At 42.4% G+C, this 16,320-nt stretch overlaps 1 protein-coding gene across 7 annotated transcripts in view; it reads right to left on the reverse strand.

Moving 5' to 3' along the window:
* srpk2 (SRSF protein kinase 2) overlaps positions 1–16,320 on the reverse strand; it is a 74,742-nt gene that overhangs the window by 38,222 nt on the left and 20,200 nt on the right. The window contains exon 1 of one of the 7 annotated variants that reach the window (XM_071493510.1): positions 14,023–14,754. The exons of the other annotated variants lie outside the window; for them this stretch is intronic. Within the exon in view, the coding sequence (XP_071349611.1) occupies positions 14,023–14,060 (38 nt within the window). The 5' untranslated portion in view covers positions 14,061–14,754. Of the gene's footprint in view, positions 1–14,022; positions 14,755–16,320 lie in introns of those variants that run through there. 7 annotated transcript variants of the gene reach the window in all.

The following is a 16,320-nucleotide window of genomic DNA, read 5'->3' on the forward strand; positions in this document are numbered from 1 at the left end:
TTGTATGGTGCACTCATTCACTGCTGTATTTATACATTCCAATGACGTCAGCCGGGCGACAAAGCCTGGTTTTGTGGCGGTTACATCCGCCCACACTTGTTACAGCAAGCGAAAGCATCATGAGAAGCCATGCGCACGTACGTAATATACTAACACAAGCATAGTGTAGGCACACGTAGAGTAAATACACAAAGACATGTAGAAGTCTGTGATGCTCCTGTCAAACCCTTTTTTCATTTATGATACGATATAAGCATGTTCATCACCTGAGGAGCTCCACATGGACCAGATCAAGACTTTCTCAACAGGGAGTAAGGATGCAACATCAGAATGCAACACGTATTTCGACTGTTTATGTCTACGTACTATGCACTTATACTTAAGTACTTGTTAGGCCTGGTGATGTGTCTGCCAAGTTATAATGTCCACCATGAAAAATCTATTCAAAGCCTGAAAATCTGAAAACTGAACTCAGTGCCAATGTCAATTTCTGCTGTTACCACCTTTTTCATAATCACTGCCAGGTTAAGAAAAAATACAGACTAACATATAATAAATCCATGTTTAGATAAAATGCTGCAACTAAAACTAGTGAAAATGGTTAAAAATGGATTGGTGCAGACTTACAGTGAGGTCCTCTATTGTCATCTAGAGTTGTTCTGATTTCAATACAGTGGATCTGAGTTGGTGAGTAGGCACTGATCCGATACCATGTAATGTATTGATAAACTCTCTAGTTTTACACCTGTAGTTTTCCCAGAAGTTAATTCATAAAACAGAAGCCTACACAATAAGTTGCACTGAGCAGCCACCGGCACCCACTGTTATAGAGCAGCAAGGAATTAAGTTATGCTAAATTGCATAACGTTAGCCGTTGGCCGAGGTCACTAATAGACAGACTGCGGTCCAGGACCAGACCCAGATGCTGTCTTATCCAGACCCAGAGACCTATAACCTATAAATTATTTAGAATTATTACATTTTGATGGAGTGTTTCAGTTTTAACCGGCGCACCTTTTCTAGCCTTTACGGCACTGGTCACACAATGCTACTGAGCCAATCCTTGCGACATGAGTCAGCGAGAGACATTCACAAACATGGTGAGACCAGAAACAAGTCAGGTATGAAAAGACCCAAAATGAACACAGTAACTATAGATGGCTTCCACTGTTTAAAAAAAAAAAAATTCAGATTCAGAGCGAGATTCTATGGCATTTGTGTATGTGCTCATGCTGAGCCATGGCATCCAACCATGACAGCAATCATAGCACATCCATACAGGGTTAGTAGTACACAGCTTGTAAAATGTTTTGTTATGTATTACTATCCAATCAATACTCAGTATCGGTCAATGCACAAGTTGAGAACATCTCTATTGTCATCATCATTATGTATCTTTTTATGTGAATCAGGCTTATATATGAATGCTTTATTTAGTTTATAGATAAAAAAAAAAAAAAAAACAGCAACATGAAATCCTGTGTGTTAATAAGGAACTTAAACCTTATATTGACTATGCTCCACTAGTAATTCAAACCCTGCAAAAACCTTGATGAGGCAGAAAATTCATGAGAAAAATGTAAAGCTTTGTTTTTCAGAAGAGATATTTTAATCTGCCCGAGATCACGGTCATTACAAGCAACAGTGAGGAGTCATGTAACTGCTGGTTTGAGACTGTTAATTATTAGCGGTGCTGCTGCAGCCTGCTCACCACTCCCATGGGCCTTTGCTGATACCAAAGGCCCCATCCCGAGCTATAGGTAACAATAATCCTCCTCAGAGGTAACATGACAGTATGAGTTTTCAGAAGCATGCTCTAAATCATTTCTATTCATCGCTGCCAATCAAAGAGGATGTCACCATTAATGAGATATATATATATATATATATATATATATATATATATATATATATATATATATATATATATATATATATATATATATATAATATATATATAGATCACGGTGCCTCACAACTAAAATAAGATATGATATAGGCCTGTCTGTCTTGGCTAAAGCAAAAATAGAGAGCTTTACACAGTTTTAATGTGGACAGACGATTTCGCCGCTCCTTGTCCAGAACCTGATTCATGTTGTCACTGTCACTTCCACTGAATCTCTGGATTGCAGAGGTCTCCTCTGGATTAAATTCTTTTTACTATTTATCTTAATTCCTGCATCGTTTACTGCATATAGGAGGCCAGGAATCAAGGATGTTTTTAGATGTCTCCTCTGATCTGTTTCAGGGATAGAGGAGCTTTACCTCAATGAAATTCACATATCAACATCACAATCAGAGAAGGACGTCTCATAGGTAGCAGCGGTCATCACACCGTCTCTGGCACGACTGTTTGCTGCCTTCAGCTCACAAAATGACTCTGATGCAGGAATGCACATAGAAACATGACTTGGCTGGATTAAAACCACAGCACTGTGGAGAGTGGTTCAAGACTTCAACATTTTGTAAAAGGGGGTTATTACTTTTTAACAAACAATGGTACTCTGCAAAGTAAATCCAAAACTAACTTATGTGCCTATTGTTGTCTTTTAATACATTGATTTGGTACAAAGTCTGAGTTATAAACAAACTGAGAAGCAAGACAAATGTTTTACCACTGAAATCTGGACTTGGACTCAGGTTTTGCTTTCTTAAACACGTAACAAAACATATTTAAAACACTTTAGGTTCTGCAGCTAAAGATTAATTTCCGAATCAATTAATCTGCCTTCCAAGATGACCTCTTCAAATATCTTGTTCTGTGTAATAAATCATCTAAAACCCAATGATATTCATCTTACTGTGATATAAAACAAAGAAAAGCAGGAAATCCTCACATTGGAGAAGGTAAAATAGATAAATGAAATGGTTAATTTATTATCAAAACAATTGCTGAAATTAAAATATATTGTTAAAATTATCAATATATTCAGACAGAACTGAAGTCAACAGATGACTTTACTTCATCAGTGCATAGATGCAAATCCTGCCTCTCTCTGGATTGAACCTCTTTCTGCCTGACATTCATCTTCTATCACGGGAAAAAAAATATTTATCATTTCTGGTCTTCCTGGTTAAAACAATAGCAATGCTAAAACAAAATGACCACAGCCCTGGAGGCAGTGCAAAGATAAAACATTTTTCTTTAGTCCTGTCAATCCAGTCCCCTACTGCCACCTTGCTCTGGCCCTTTGCTCTTGAGGAGCAAACGGGGGTTATCTCGTTAAATGAAATACTGAGACAAACCACACACCATAGTATTAAAACTTTGCTTTAAAAGTTGAAAACAAGAACTCACACCCCATCTCCAACCATGCCTGTTAGTCTTGTCATTACACCACCCCTTCGACGTCCTAATCCCCTTTTTTTCTTTCCCGTCTCCCTCTACCTGTTTCGGAGAGCCCTGTGTCGCAGGCGGAGCGCACACAAAGCCAGACCCCATTTCTTCTTAATGGCCAGACACGAGTTTAACTCCATAGGGCAGGAAACACGGATGTACAGAGGACCAGAGGAAGCACGGTAGCATCCACTCTCTGCTGTAGACTCATGGATACAGCAGTGCCGGGACAAGACGAGCCCAGCCTTGAATTCCAGCTGAAGTCACATGGGCCTGTGACACCCACCTGCTAAGGATCCGTCTCAATGCACATTTGAGTCTGGAGTGTGTAAGCACATAGGCACTAATGCACACACACACGTGCTATAGCATGGGCCCAGATGCATCTGTTTTATAAACAAAAATGCACAGTCGCTCACAGAACATGCCACATGCAGATCAGAAATACAACACATCAGCGCCTCTTCATCCCTATGACCATTAAAACAACCTCGGTACCCAAAATACACTCTGAGCACTCCGAAAAGACTTCCAACGTCAATTAAGCTTCCAGACAACGCAGGCCCCAAAAATACTTTATAATATGATTTGAATGTCAGCTCATTAGCATGCCAGTGTGTCTGGAGTCACAGCTTTACTCTGTACTACAGCAGAACTGGGGGCCTCTGGTTTCAAGACAATGTGGGACCGTGCAATGAGCTGCCAGCGGTGTTATGTGTAAAACCAGCAATAAAAAGTGGAGCTAATTAAAAAATATTGCCCTGGACTGTCCCTCAACCAGCCAGGTAGATCTCAGCTTCAGATGTTGTGAACCAAACCTAAATTTATTCAAGTTTTATCTGTTAAGTTTCAGTTCGATACTTCAACCCATCAGCTTTTTAGAGCAAATATTTACCTAAAACTTCTGACTCAGAAATCTGAGAAACATTCTCTCCATCAACTTTATTTTTTTCATAATCCTCAAACTATAAGGAAATGTGCCTCTCATGTCATCTTAGTGGCCAGTTCCAGTTTTGTGAACAAAAGCAAAGTCATAAAATTCCTTATTTTTTATGCCTACTACACTGTACTTCAATAAGAGCAGCAGGAAATTAGAGCTGATACATCAGTCAACCATTTGATTAGTAGATGAAGAGAAAATTACTCACCAACTATTTTGACAGTCAATCAATCGTTTGATCATTTTCACACACAGGTGAGGAAAAATTGCAGCAAATTTCTGGTTTCAGCGTCTCAAATGTGAGACTTTGTTGCTTTGGACATCAGTCTGTTCGCTGCAAATAAGACATCTGAAGGCATCAATTTAGGCTCTGGGAATGTATGATGGGCTAGTTTTGACCATTTTCTGACATGTTGTGGTCTAAATGATTCATCATTTCATTGAAAAAATAATCTTCTTCTAATCAATTATTAAAAATAATCGTTAGTTCCAGTGCTACATGAAATTTACTAGCAGTATTTGGGAAATGCTAGACTGTAAGTAAGTGGTACTAAGTACTGGAGGATAAAACAGAAGAACAAGCTGATGTCTATAATGTCTGGTAGGGTTGTTGTAAGGTTGTTGTTGTTACCATTATCATTATATTAAAATAATGTAATGATTCATTGTTTGATAAGATGTAAGAAAGTCTCCAAGATCTCATTTACATATTCAAATTGCCTGTTTTATCCGTCTAACTGTTCACAAATAGTAGGTATTTAGTTTACTATCAGTGATGACCAGGAAAACCGGCAAATACAGTATTCACATTTGAGAAGCTGGAATCAATCAGTATTTGGCATTTTTGCTAAAAAAAAAATGACTTAAACAATTGATTAGTTATCAGACTTTTTACTGAGTCATTTTCTGTCAATTAACAACTCAATTAATAGACTAATAAAAATCTTTTCAGCACTTGTAATGTATTTCTTGTGACTTCATCTACATTCATTTTTTCTTTTTCTTTACCACATAGTAAAATACCAAAAGTGAGTCTACATCAGCCAGAGTATCTGGATAATATGCCTATGCATCCGATCCACACTCTATTCATAACACACCTACATCAGGTTTGCCACACCCAGCCGTGTGTGCCAGCGTGAACAGGAAAACGCACACCACCATGGCGTTATTGTTGGCCGACATCAGCAGTTTGCTGCTGTCAAACCAGAGGCTTGGGCGTGAGCTGAGTGTGCCGAGTTGGCAATTTGGAAGACTTCCATGAATCCAGAGTTCAATGAACCCCACCCACTCAGGGCTGAAGTGGCCCGATGAGAAAAAAAAAAACAAAACAAAAAACACATCTTTGACCATGCTGCAGGAGGAGAAACAACAGCTGAGCAGTGTTCTCAGACACAACAGACGAATACTGTTCTCAGTTATGCAGCAGGCGAGTGACTCAGTCCTACAGGGCATAAGGCGTCGATGAAGGGGTTATGTGTGCGAGCATGTGCGTTCGTGTGTGTGTGACTAACAACGAGTGGTACCTTCAAATGCAAACATCTTTTTACACCCATGCGTATGCAAAGCCGCACAAACAAACACATACCTCCCCACACACACAAACACAAACAGGCCATTATCATTCCACTGCTTCAGCGCTGCAGCATCAGTACAGATTAGTCCCCCGGTGACCTAGCATTACCCAACACACTGCGCAAGTCTGCAGAGAGCCATCTATCTTCTCCCTCCATCTTCCCTCACTTTCCCTCCTCTCCTTCCCCTTCTGCTTTTTATCTTTGTCTCTCTGAGGCTCTCCAGCCGTCTCCACCGGCTCTCTCTGGAGGTTTTCTGCTGTCCTTTCCTGTTCTTTGCTCTCTATGTCTCTATCTTGGTCTTTCTCTTTCTCTAACCAGCGTCCTTCCTTTAGCTTTATCGTCTCTTCCTCAATTCCTCTGAGGGATCATCTCTTTCCCAGGGCTATCGTCGTACAACGTTCCCCTGATTGTCTCCTCCAAAAATCTCAAATTTTTCCCCTCTCTCTCCCCCTTCCTCAATTTCCCTGTTTTTGCTGAGTATAACTTACACAGTGTTGTAGCAGTAAAGTCGACTCCAGAAAGACTAATACGCTGATGGCAGATAGCTTTGAAATAATGAGAGAGAAAGGCCCTAGCTGCATGCTAAATATCCACACTGCAGCTAAAGGCATTACACAGTAAGATCGAGGAGAACTTAAGGAGAATGTTTTTCCTCCATTTTTTTTTCTTCAACAAGCTCCTGTTGCATAATGGGAACATAGTCTATTATTAGCATGGTTAGAATTGCCTATTAAGACGAATTAGAACCCCTAGGAGCACAGCTGGTGGCTAAAAATAAACTAACAATGCAAAGATGTCATTTTATAGACATCGAAAAGGCAAATGCAAGAATTTTGCAAGATTATAGTTCATTTATTATGAATTTCCAATCTGTTGGCAGTTTCAATGTTGCACCAATGGCGCATGCTGTTCACATTCTTAATGCTGTACAACGCCGCCTGAGATCCGGTTCCCACAGAGAAACTGAAAGCCTCCCGAATGGAACCGACACCAGATGACAAGAGAGAGATATGGAGGTAAAAAAAAAAAAAAGAGGGATAGAGAGAAGAAAAACAGAAAGAGAAGGAGATAGTGAAGAGATGAAAAGATAAAAAAGAGGGGAGCAGCAGCAGCACACAAAGGACTGAAAGAATGTTGTATATGTAAACATACAGAGTCATCAGGGACATGGAGCACTGGACATACAAACATACAAAGTCTAAAGCAGTGGACGACCAAACCCAGTGAAGCGATAAGCGTTGAGATAAGAGTGTGATGCAGTGGTGCTGCGAATGGGAAAATGTGCTGTTACGTTACCAGTTAAAACAAATGAACGTGAAAGTGTTCGAACTCTTGAGTCCAGGCTTGACAAGAAGTACTGTCACAGTGGTGTAGGTGCACGTAGCCAAGGCAAACAGAACCATATCAATGCCCACACTTAAACAAAAAAATAGACAGACTCTTCAGATGCAGAAGTCTTGTGCAGGAGGGTCAGTTCAGCCCTGCCAGTGTCTGTCCACCACTCTGTCCACACTGATATATCACAACTAGGGTTGTCATGAAATCTTACACAGACATTAATGGTCCCCACAGGATGAATCCTAATGACTCTGGTGAATCTCTGACTTTTTGTGTCGGTCAAAGTGATCACTTATCTGGTAAAATGTCCCAGCATCTACTGGATGGATTGACATAATTTTCTACAGACATTCATGGTTCCCAGACAATGTCACCATGACACCATGAAGCTGACATTTATAAAGTTGTATGAAATGTCTCAACAACTATTGAATGGATAACCAAGAAGCTTGGTGTATGTTCTCCTCAGAGGGAACTGGAGTGACTCTGGTGATCCTCTGACTTTTCATCTACTACCTGCAAAACTACTGACATTCACACCAGCCTCAGCCAGATATTGTGTTCAGTGCTAATTAGCAAATGCAGGCATGCTAACACACGACAGTAGGCTGGTGAACATGGTTAACATTATACTTGCTAAATATCAGCATGTCAGCATACTGATGATACCATTTAGCTCCAAGCACCATTGTGCCTTACTACAGCCTCACAGAGCTGCTAGCATGGCTGTGGACACTTGTTTTGTTTGATATGCTGTTACCTTTTACCAATGTAGCAATAATAATAATAATAATAATATTAATACATAGATAGAAACAATAACAAAATTAAAAGAATATTTATAAAAAGACAATTAAAAGAAAATAAAGAGATGATAATATTGATTGATAAAATGGATTCTTTTTCATCTTCTCTTTTTCTGTCGCTGGGCTCTTTTAGCACAGTTATACTACTAATAAAGAGGATATTCTTTAGTCATTAGAGAGTGATTCCAGTTTCATCCCACCACATTGACAGTACCGTCCTTCACTGTACAGATTTTTCATTCATCCTCACCGTCTGTGTGTGTACTGATACCACTGCGTGATCTTTGACCCCATAACTACACTCACTGACACCACTGCCCTGCTGAAGCGCTCACGGCAGATCAGGTGCCTGGGTCCGGCTCACATGACCCATTGCTTTGGCTCAGAGGTATCGCCATGGCGATTGCCTTCAACACACTACTTGTGAGGTGTCTAACCATATAAGGTATCACTGAGCAGGGTGGAAATTCCCAGTGATATTTTGTGGTGACACACTGAGAGTGCTGTGCTGTGCAGTCAGGTTAGACTTGTTTGCAAGGTCTGAAATTTTCAGGTCAGCTTCAACTACACACACACACAGACGCACACACACACAGACACACACACTTTTTTATTTACCATTGCTACATCACTGAAATCCCTCAGAGGCCTAAAGGGATGGGAGCATACATGAGGATGTCTTCTTCTCCATCTGTCCCAGATGGAGGTTGGGGCTCAAACAACAGAAAAACTAGGAAGCAAGAAAGGCAATCATCTGTTTCTTTCCAGACCTAAGAGGGGGGCAAGTGGGATGGTGGGGATAATGGAGGCCAGAAAACCAGACAGGCAGGGCAGGCTGGTTGCTTTGCTAGCTAGCTCCCTGCCACGCTTCATTAGCTATTGTCATGTCGTTGCATTGCTGGGGCTGCTCATGTCTGTGTGTGTGTGTGTGTGTGTGTCTGTGTGCCCTGTGTGTGTCTGTGGCGATGTAGGTCGGACCAGAGAAGATGGTGGAGGCCATATAGGGCAGTCGAAGCTCCATATACTGTGAGAATGTGATGTCTGCTGGATGTGATGTTGTCTGCTGCATCGGCCTGGCTTAGTGACCGACTGGACACATTCCAACACTTTCTGCTGCATCCTCTGCTGCTCTCTGCCCTGTATTCTCCCCTTTTCTCTTTTCCTTCTGGCAACTAATTATTATTTTCATTATCAATTAATCTGTTAATTATTTTTATGATTGAGTGATTAATTATTGTGTTTGCGTTTAAAAGACAAGAGAAGCAATGCTATGTCTTCAAGAGAGAGTGGAGGCTATAGTGAGTCGCAATCGCAAAGGGACGGGACTGGCTGAGGCTAGCTGGTTAGCATGCTAACTTCAGTAGAAGAAAAGACGCGATAGAGACAAGAGTTAACGTTGGTGTTGTAGCAATAACAAAACATGCAAATAGCTCCTTTAAATGATAATTGATTACCCAAAACAGTTGCTGATCAGTTTTCTGTTGATCAACTAACAGAAAACCTGATAATCTCTACAACTCCTCACGTTGTATTTGGTAAACCTCATCTTCAACTGGAAAGCCTGACGCTGCAGATCACCTAATGTCCATTTTCAAAAATAATCCAGCTCCTCCTATGGCTTCTTACTGCTTGGTCAACAGCTTCTGTGACATGGCTAATTTAGAGTAATTGCCCCTTTAAACATAGCAATAGGTCCAACACTCAACAATAGATAGATATTCGGTTTGCAACCCAGAAGAGTTCATCTTGAGCAATCTTTTCTGTTAGCTTCATAATCAATTAATTCTTTTAGTCATTTACTGTATTAAGCAAAACACCTTCTGTGAGCCCAGCTGCTCCAATGAGATAGTTTTATGTTTTTCTCTGTTTAATCTCATTGTAAACTCAAGATCTTTGTGTTTTCGGTCTGATAAAACAAAACATTAATAGACACCTTGAACTGTGAGGGACATTATTCTCCACCTCATTTTTAAATTTCATGGACCCAACAATCAAGAAAAATAATTGTCAGATTAATCAAGAATGAAATTAATGATATGGAGATTAGGTTTAATTTCATAGAGCTGGTCAATGATGCTTAAGGAGATGAAAGGGAGGCAGGACGGAGGCTGCACAGGAGTATTTGGATGTATCCAGTAACCTGTTCTTCAACTGGTGTCAAATAGATGAAAGAGGAGATGAGATGGAAATTTCAGGTCCTGTTGTGTATGTGCACGTGTTGTCTGTCACCTTCTATGCTTCTCTCGATTTCTTTTTCCTCCTTGTTTTTACTTCCTACCTTCCCTCTCACCTGTCCCCTTCCTCTGTCCTTCTCTTCCTCTTTCCTCCTCCCTCCTCTCCTCATCCTTTTCGCTGTCCATGAAAGAGTGGCAGATCCAGTAATCACAGTAAAAAAAAAAAAACATGCATCAAACAATCACACTCAGGTGCACGTTCACACCCGCAGAACTGCAAGCACACACACACACACACACACAAAGACGCTGGAATCATGTAAACGGATTCCATGCTAATTTAAATTACTGTCATCTTTTGCTTAAGATAACCGTGTCCTTTTGTTATCTACTGCGAGCACAGTTTGAAGTGGATGTGGAGTTTTCAACAGCTCACCTAAGCACTGCATTCATTTAAACACACACACACACACACACACACTCAGCCATCACTTGACAGAACACACACCGACTGAAGGTTAGGTAATCAGCATCAAAGAGAGGTTTACCCAACACTTCTCAGTGCTCCTGCCTCTCATCAGCTTTGCAACAAAGCCAGTAAACTCTTGACCTCTGGGTGTTTATTTATTCAACTTTTGTTTAATCCTTAAAGAAAGTCTCCTCAAAGGACATAAGCCCTCCACCCAACAGCGTCAGTCATGACCTAAACCGACGCGCCGTCACCCTGCAGAAAGAAGCTTTAAGCTGCTCACATGCAACAAGGATGTCAAAACACTTACATATCCTTTACGCACATATAAACACACACACACGCGCGCGCTCCTTGTCCTCCATCCATCTCCATCTCCAGCGTGCCCCAAGTGCCAAGTTACACAACAGGGATCGTCTTCCTAATGTAAGTGCTCCAAGAGAAATTTGTCACAGTGCCGCCTCTCGCTCTTTTGCAGGCCCAGCTCGTTCATCCATTTGGTTTAACGCACATCACTTATCCAATCCATTCTGCCTTATTGTTCACAAACACGTTACTGCACATCCCAAATGATGCACTCCAGAGCTGTGTGTGTCTGTGTGTGTGTGTGTGTGTGTGTGTGTGTGTGTGTGTGTGTGTGTGTGCGTGCATGGCACCTGGAGCCCAGATGGTGCTGCAGACAGAGACATTGTGCTGATCTGTCCCAAAAAGGCAGACCCGATATAGACTCTGACGCCCAATCCACACTCCAATATAAAGCGCTGAAAAAACTAAAAATTAGATCCAATTTCCAAATCACTTCATGCTGCTTTATATGTGAAACAAAACAATCTCTAGATCAGAAATATATAATAAATAAATCTTTCAAAAGCTCCGAACATTTGTCATTTTTGATTGTAAATTGATGATTCACTGATCAACACAAAGCTGTGCTCACATCTCAATAACTTTGAACATAATTCTTGACGTACAGTATCTTGAGCTGCCCACTTATGCAGATGGATTAGCATAATCATATAATCATGTGTCTATTTTTTTTCATTTTTTTTTTCATCTGGTATCTGCATTGCCCCAGTCCAAAAGGCAACCCAGCTGTCTGTGTCACACTCACAAGTATCTGCAGAACCCTCTCTGATCTTTGGTGCAGCTTGTGGCTTTCAAATGCAGCTTTGAGCACATGGGTTTCAGCAGCTGGTCTACTCGTGAGGTTCGTAGCTCATACGGTAGCATTTTAAGGTATATATGAATGAATTCAGAGGGATAAGAAGATTAAACTTCATGACTAGTTGCGCTGACACATCTGCTAAGCTGCTTCCAGATTTGTCAACTGTAAGTGTGGAAAACACGTGCATTGTCTCTGCTGTCATATGAGACGTTGCAGCCGTTAAAGAGGGCGACAGCGTGTGCATGAGTGTAGCTCTTTGTTGCTACCTGCCATGCAACAAGGGAATGCTGCATTATTCTTAATTACAGTCAGACCCAAACAATAGAGGGAAAGGGAAAAACTTGCCGGGTGGTGAAATCCACAAACCTCACCACTCCAGAGCTGCAAGGCGATACTCTATATTTATGTGTCTGAAATTCCAAAAAGCTCTTTTCTTTGTCTAGATGCTAAAAATATAAGTATGACAGTGTGTGTGTGTACTTGTATCCACTGCCACTGCCTCTTTCTCCAAATTAAACTTCACTTCATGTTCATCCAAAACTGCCAACGTGACGCCGCTCTCCTCTGTGCCCAACTGCCCATGTAATAATGCCTGATATTGTTAGTGCCCATTTACTTCTGCCTATTTGTGTGCCCACTGCGCTGTGTGTTTGAATGTGCCAGTCTGGGGCCTGGCGCTTGGTTGTGTGGATGGCAGCGGCTCTGCCTGATCGTACTTGGCACAGCATCAGTGGCTACCTGAGTCATCCAGTCTGCCTGCTCCTCACCCTCCAGCACCCGTCAAATCGAGCTCTTTCCGCATTTGCACACTGAAAGAGGAATGTGGGCTTGGCCTGGATAGATGTGAATGGATATGGGATCTTATGCATGCAGTAAAGGGGTTTGGACACGCGTCACGACTTTGACTGATTCGCTTTTAGATTCACTGCTTGCAACAGAGATGGAAACGACCAACAACAGAGGCTTTGTTCTCAAACACTTCTCCAGTCCTCTTTTCCTGTTTTTTCAAACTAAAAAACAAACTTTCCTTCCTTATCTAACTAAATTACAACTTAATTGGCTCTCAAAACTAAATAACATTAAACCAACCGATATTTTTTTTAAATATAAATCAGGATCATCTAAGCAACCCTGTAAGACATAAAATACAGTGTTCACTTTGATCTTGTAAATCTGCATGGGTCTAATTAGGCATAAATAGGTACAAATTATTAAAGAGGTCATTATCTCTACATGAGCAACAATGGTGGATTCAGTCTGAAATAGCCTCTGAACTATGGCTTGCCTTGATGCATGTGCTCGTCATGTATTGTGCGAGATCCTGTTGTGACGTGGTCTGCGTGCGCGTCTTTGTCTGTATGTATTTCCAATTAGCCACAGTGTGCCACGTGACTGATAATGCCTTGTGACTTTGCTGCGCACAATATAAGTGGATGTTTCTCGATATATGAATCAATGAACGTGGTCAAAATATGCATCTGTGTGTGTGTGTGTTATGTAGAAGTTGTGAGGCCTTCAGAGGTGCCATTGTTCAGTAATGCTGTGCACTGACTGAGGTGCGTCATGTGGCGAGCTGTTGTCTTGCTGAGATGCACTGCTGCTGCTGCTGCTGCTGCTGCTGCTGCTGCTGGCTGTGCTCATGTTGACGCGTCTTGACACTTGCTGTGTAAGCTCTGTGCATCACTGCCATAAAGAGACGGTGTGTGTGTGTGTGTGTGTGTGTGTGTGTGTGTGTGTGTCTGTCTGTTAATGTGTGCATGTGTTGCTTGTTATTGTTGTCATAGGAGATGTTGCAGCCTCAGACAGGCAGCAGCAGCTCGAGTGTGTGTCCGTGTAGAGGTGTGTGAAGGAGATTGTGCTGTAGGATGATGTTTAAGTGTGCCGTACTGTCTCTGCTGGTATGTGCAACGTTCTGTTTCAGCAGCCGCCTGAAACATTACAGCACCATGCAACAATGAACCGCTGCGTTTTCTTTCCTCGCTACAGTCAGACCGCTGTGACCCAGACAATAGAAGAAACCAGCTTCTGATACACAGACAGAAACAGAAACAGAAAGAGACACAAAACATGGAGGTGCTGAGGGAGGGGGGGCTGGTGGTCGGAGAGGGCTGGGGTGGGAGAGGACAAAATAACAGACGGACAGATGGACATGCACGCAGACATATGGGGATGAAATGATAAGGGTAAGGAGTGAGGGAAGGAGGAGGAGGTGTTACCTTTCGGGGGACGAGGATTTCTCCGAGTTCACGGACATGAGCGGTGCCTGTTAGCCGCTCGCTGGCCGAGGGACCACAGGAGACAGCGAAATAGAACAGAAAGCTGCTTTCTCTCTCTCTTTCTTGTACTCTTCTCTCCCTATCTCTCTCTGCTGTGTCTGAGTAAAGGAGAGGAGAGGGTTACTGCCTCCCCTCCTCCTCCTCCTTCTCCTCCTCCTCGTCCTTTTCCCTCCTCCTCTTCCTCCTCTCCCTCTGTGTCTCTCTTGTCCTCTCGCTCAGAGGAGAAGAAAGGATGGAGAAAGGACAAGTCTCCGCAAAGGATTAAAAAAAAAAAAAGAGCAGCAACTGTGCAGTGCACAATCTGGCAGAGTGTGAGTGAGTGTGTGTGTGTGTGTCTGCCTACGTCGGTGTGTGTCTGTGTGTTATAGCAAGAGCAGCAATGTCAGTCAGGCGCCCCTCCTCATGCCCCAGCCTCCTTCCTTCCTCCCTCCCTTTCCTTCCTTCTCCTCCTTCACCTTGCCTCTCTTTCACTTTCCCTGTCACTGAAGCTCCCTTTTGTCCTCCTCTTCCCTTTGTCCCCTTCCTCTCTGGTGTCGCTGGTTGCACTGGGTGATGAAATGAAAACACAGGCTCTGGACCCACAGTGTGTCTGCCTCTGTCTCTGTATCTCTCTCTCCCTTCTCTCTCTGTCTAGCTGGCTCTATCAGGCCTTCTGCAGCTCTGCACAACAACAGAGCCCAGAGCGAGCTGGAGCGTACCACTGTGCGCGCAGGCACAGGGGTGTCGGTTCGTCACAGCAACAGGAAAATTAATGCTTTTCTCCTTGAGGCACACTCTCCTCCCCCTTTTTTTCCCCCCGCCTATGAATTAGTCCCTCCCTCCCTCTCTCTTTTCCTCTCTCTGTTTTCCTCTCTCTCTCTCTCTCCCAATTGCCTTATTACGACATCCTGTATCTCAGGGCAACGCCGCACAGATCTGCCTTGCACCCCCTCCTCTCTCTTCTCCTCTCTCTCTCTCTGGCATCCTCCCTCCTTTTCTCTAAACCCCCATTTCCACCTCTGTCTTTTTCGGATGCCACTGCTTACATACTGCATGTGTGTCTCCATCCCAGTCCGTCTCTGCTTTCTCGCTGTCTCTCTGGGCAGATGGGTTTGCTTCTACATGAGTGAACAGCTCACAGAGAGGTAGCCAGAGGGTGTGCCATGATGGGGGGTCTGTCTCCATTTCTCAACCTGACCTCAATATTGGCGTGTGGGTGTGCAGATGTATGTGTGCGGATGTATATGTGTGTGTGAGTGCGCGTGTGAAAATGCACAGCGGGGGGTTGAAGGGGCACCCTGAGGTTATTGCGACTGACTAGTAATCCAGGGAGTGTACAGCAGGAGACGGGCAGTACTACACATTTACAGTGTTTACAGATTCTCCTCTAAAATACCTGTCAGTGGTCACTGAAATGAGACAGTTTCATACGGACAGATTCAAGCAGGAGAGGTAGGGATGAATAAATGGAATAATAAAATATAGGTAGGGATTAAAAAAAGGGAGTAAGGCGATATATATACTGCGAGACGACAGAGATTTGTCTTTATGGTTGAGAACGAGGCAGCTCCTTTTAATGTATCTGTGTGTTTCAGGTCATTGCAGGGAATTTTGCAAATGAGTAAGCATGGCTGCTTTATAGCAATATTGGATTTGCTAGATTTTCCAAATGTGTGACGGGGGAATGTTGTTTTCTCAGGTATTTCATGCATTGGATAAACCAAATGCAAGAACTCCTATCACCGCTCTAGAGATAGAAATATCACCACTTTGGTCCAGACTGAAATATTTCAGCAAGGTTTCGATGGATTGCCATGAAATTTTCTTTAGACAATCATGGCGCCCGGGTAATAAATTGTACTGATTTTGATGATCCCCCTGATCTTTCCTGTAGCACCTGAGGTTGGCATTTTTCATTTTAGTGAAATATTCTAAAACCTGTTGGATGGATTGCCTTGAAACTTTAAAGTTTCTCACTGGATGAACTGCAAATGCATTTCATGTAACGCTACCATCAGCTAATGATGTTCCCATCAACCTCAGTTGTACTTTCATGCTAACATGCTAAATTAGGATACCTGCCTAACATCAGCATGTTAGAGTCATTGAGAGCATGTTAGCATGCTGAGGCTAGAACACATATAATCCATCCTCTTTGCCAAGAAAGTTGGTAAAGAACATTAATGATCAGCACTGACTGATCACAGATGGGTCTTCTCAGATCCACTCTGGAAGTACGCATAATGTTATGAACCCGTT

The sequence above is a fragment of the Trachinotus anak genome, unplaced genomic scaffold (genome assembly GCF_046630095.1).
Source record: "Trachinotus anak isolate AG129_WGS33_773 ecotype Australia unplaced genomic scaffold, CSIRO_AGI_Tana_v1 ptg000002l, whole genome shotgun sequence".
In the NCBI taxonomy this organism is placed as follows: domain Eukaryota; kingdom Metazoa; phylum Chordata; class Actinopteri; order Carangiformes; family Carangidae; genus Trachinotus; species Trachinotus anak.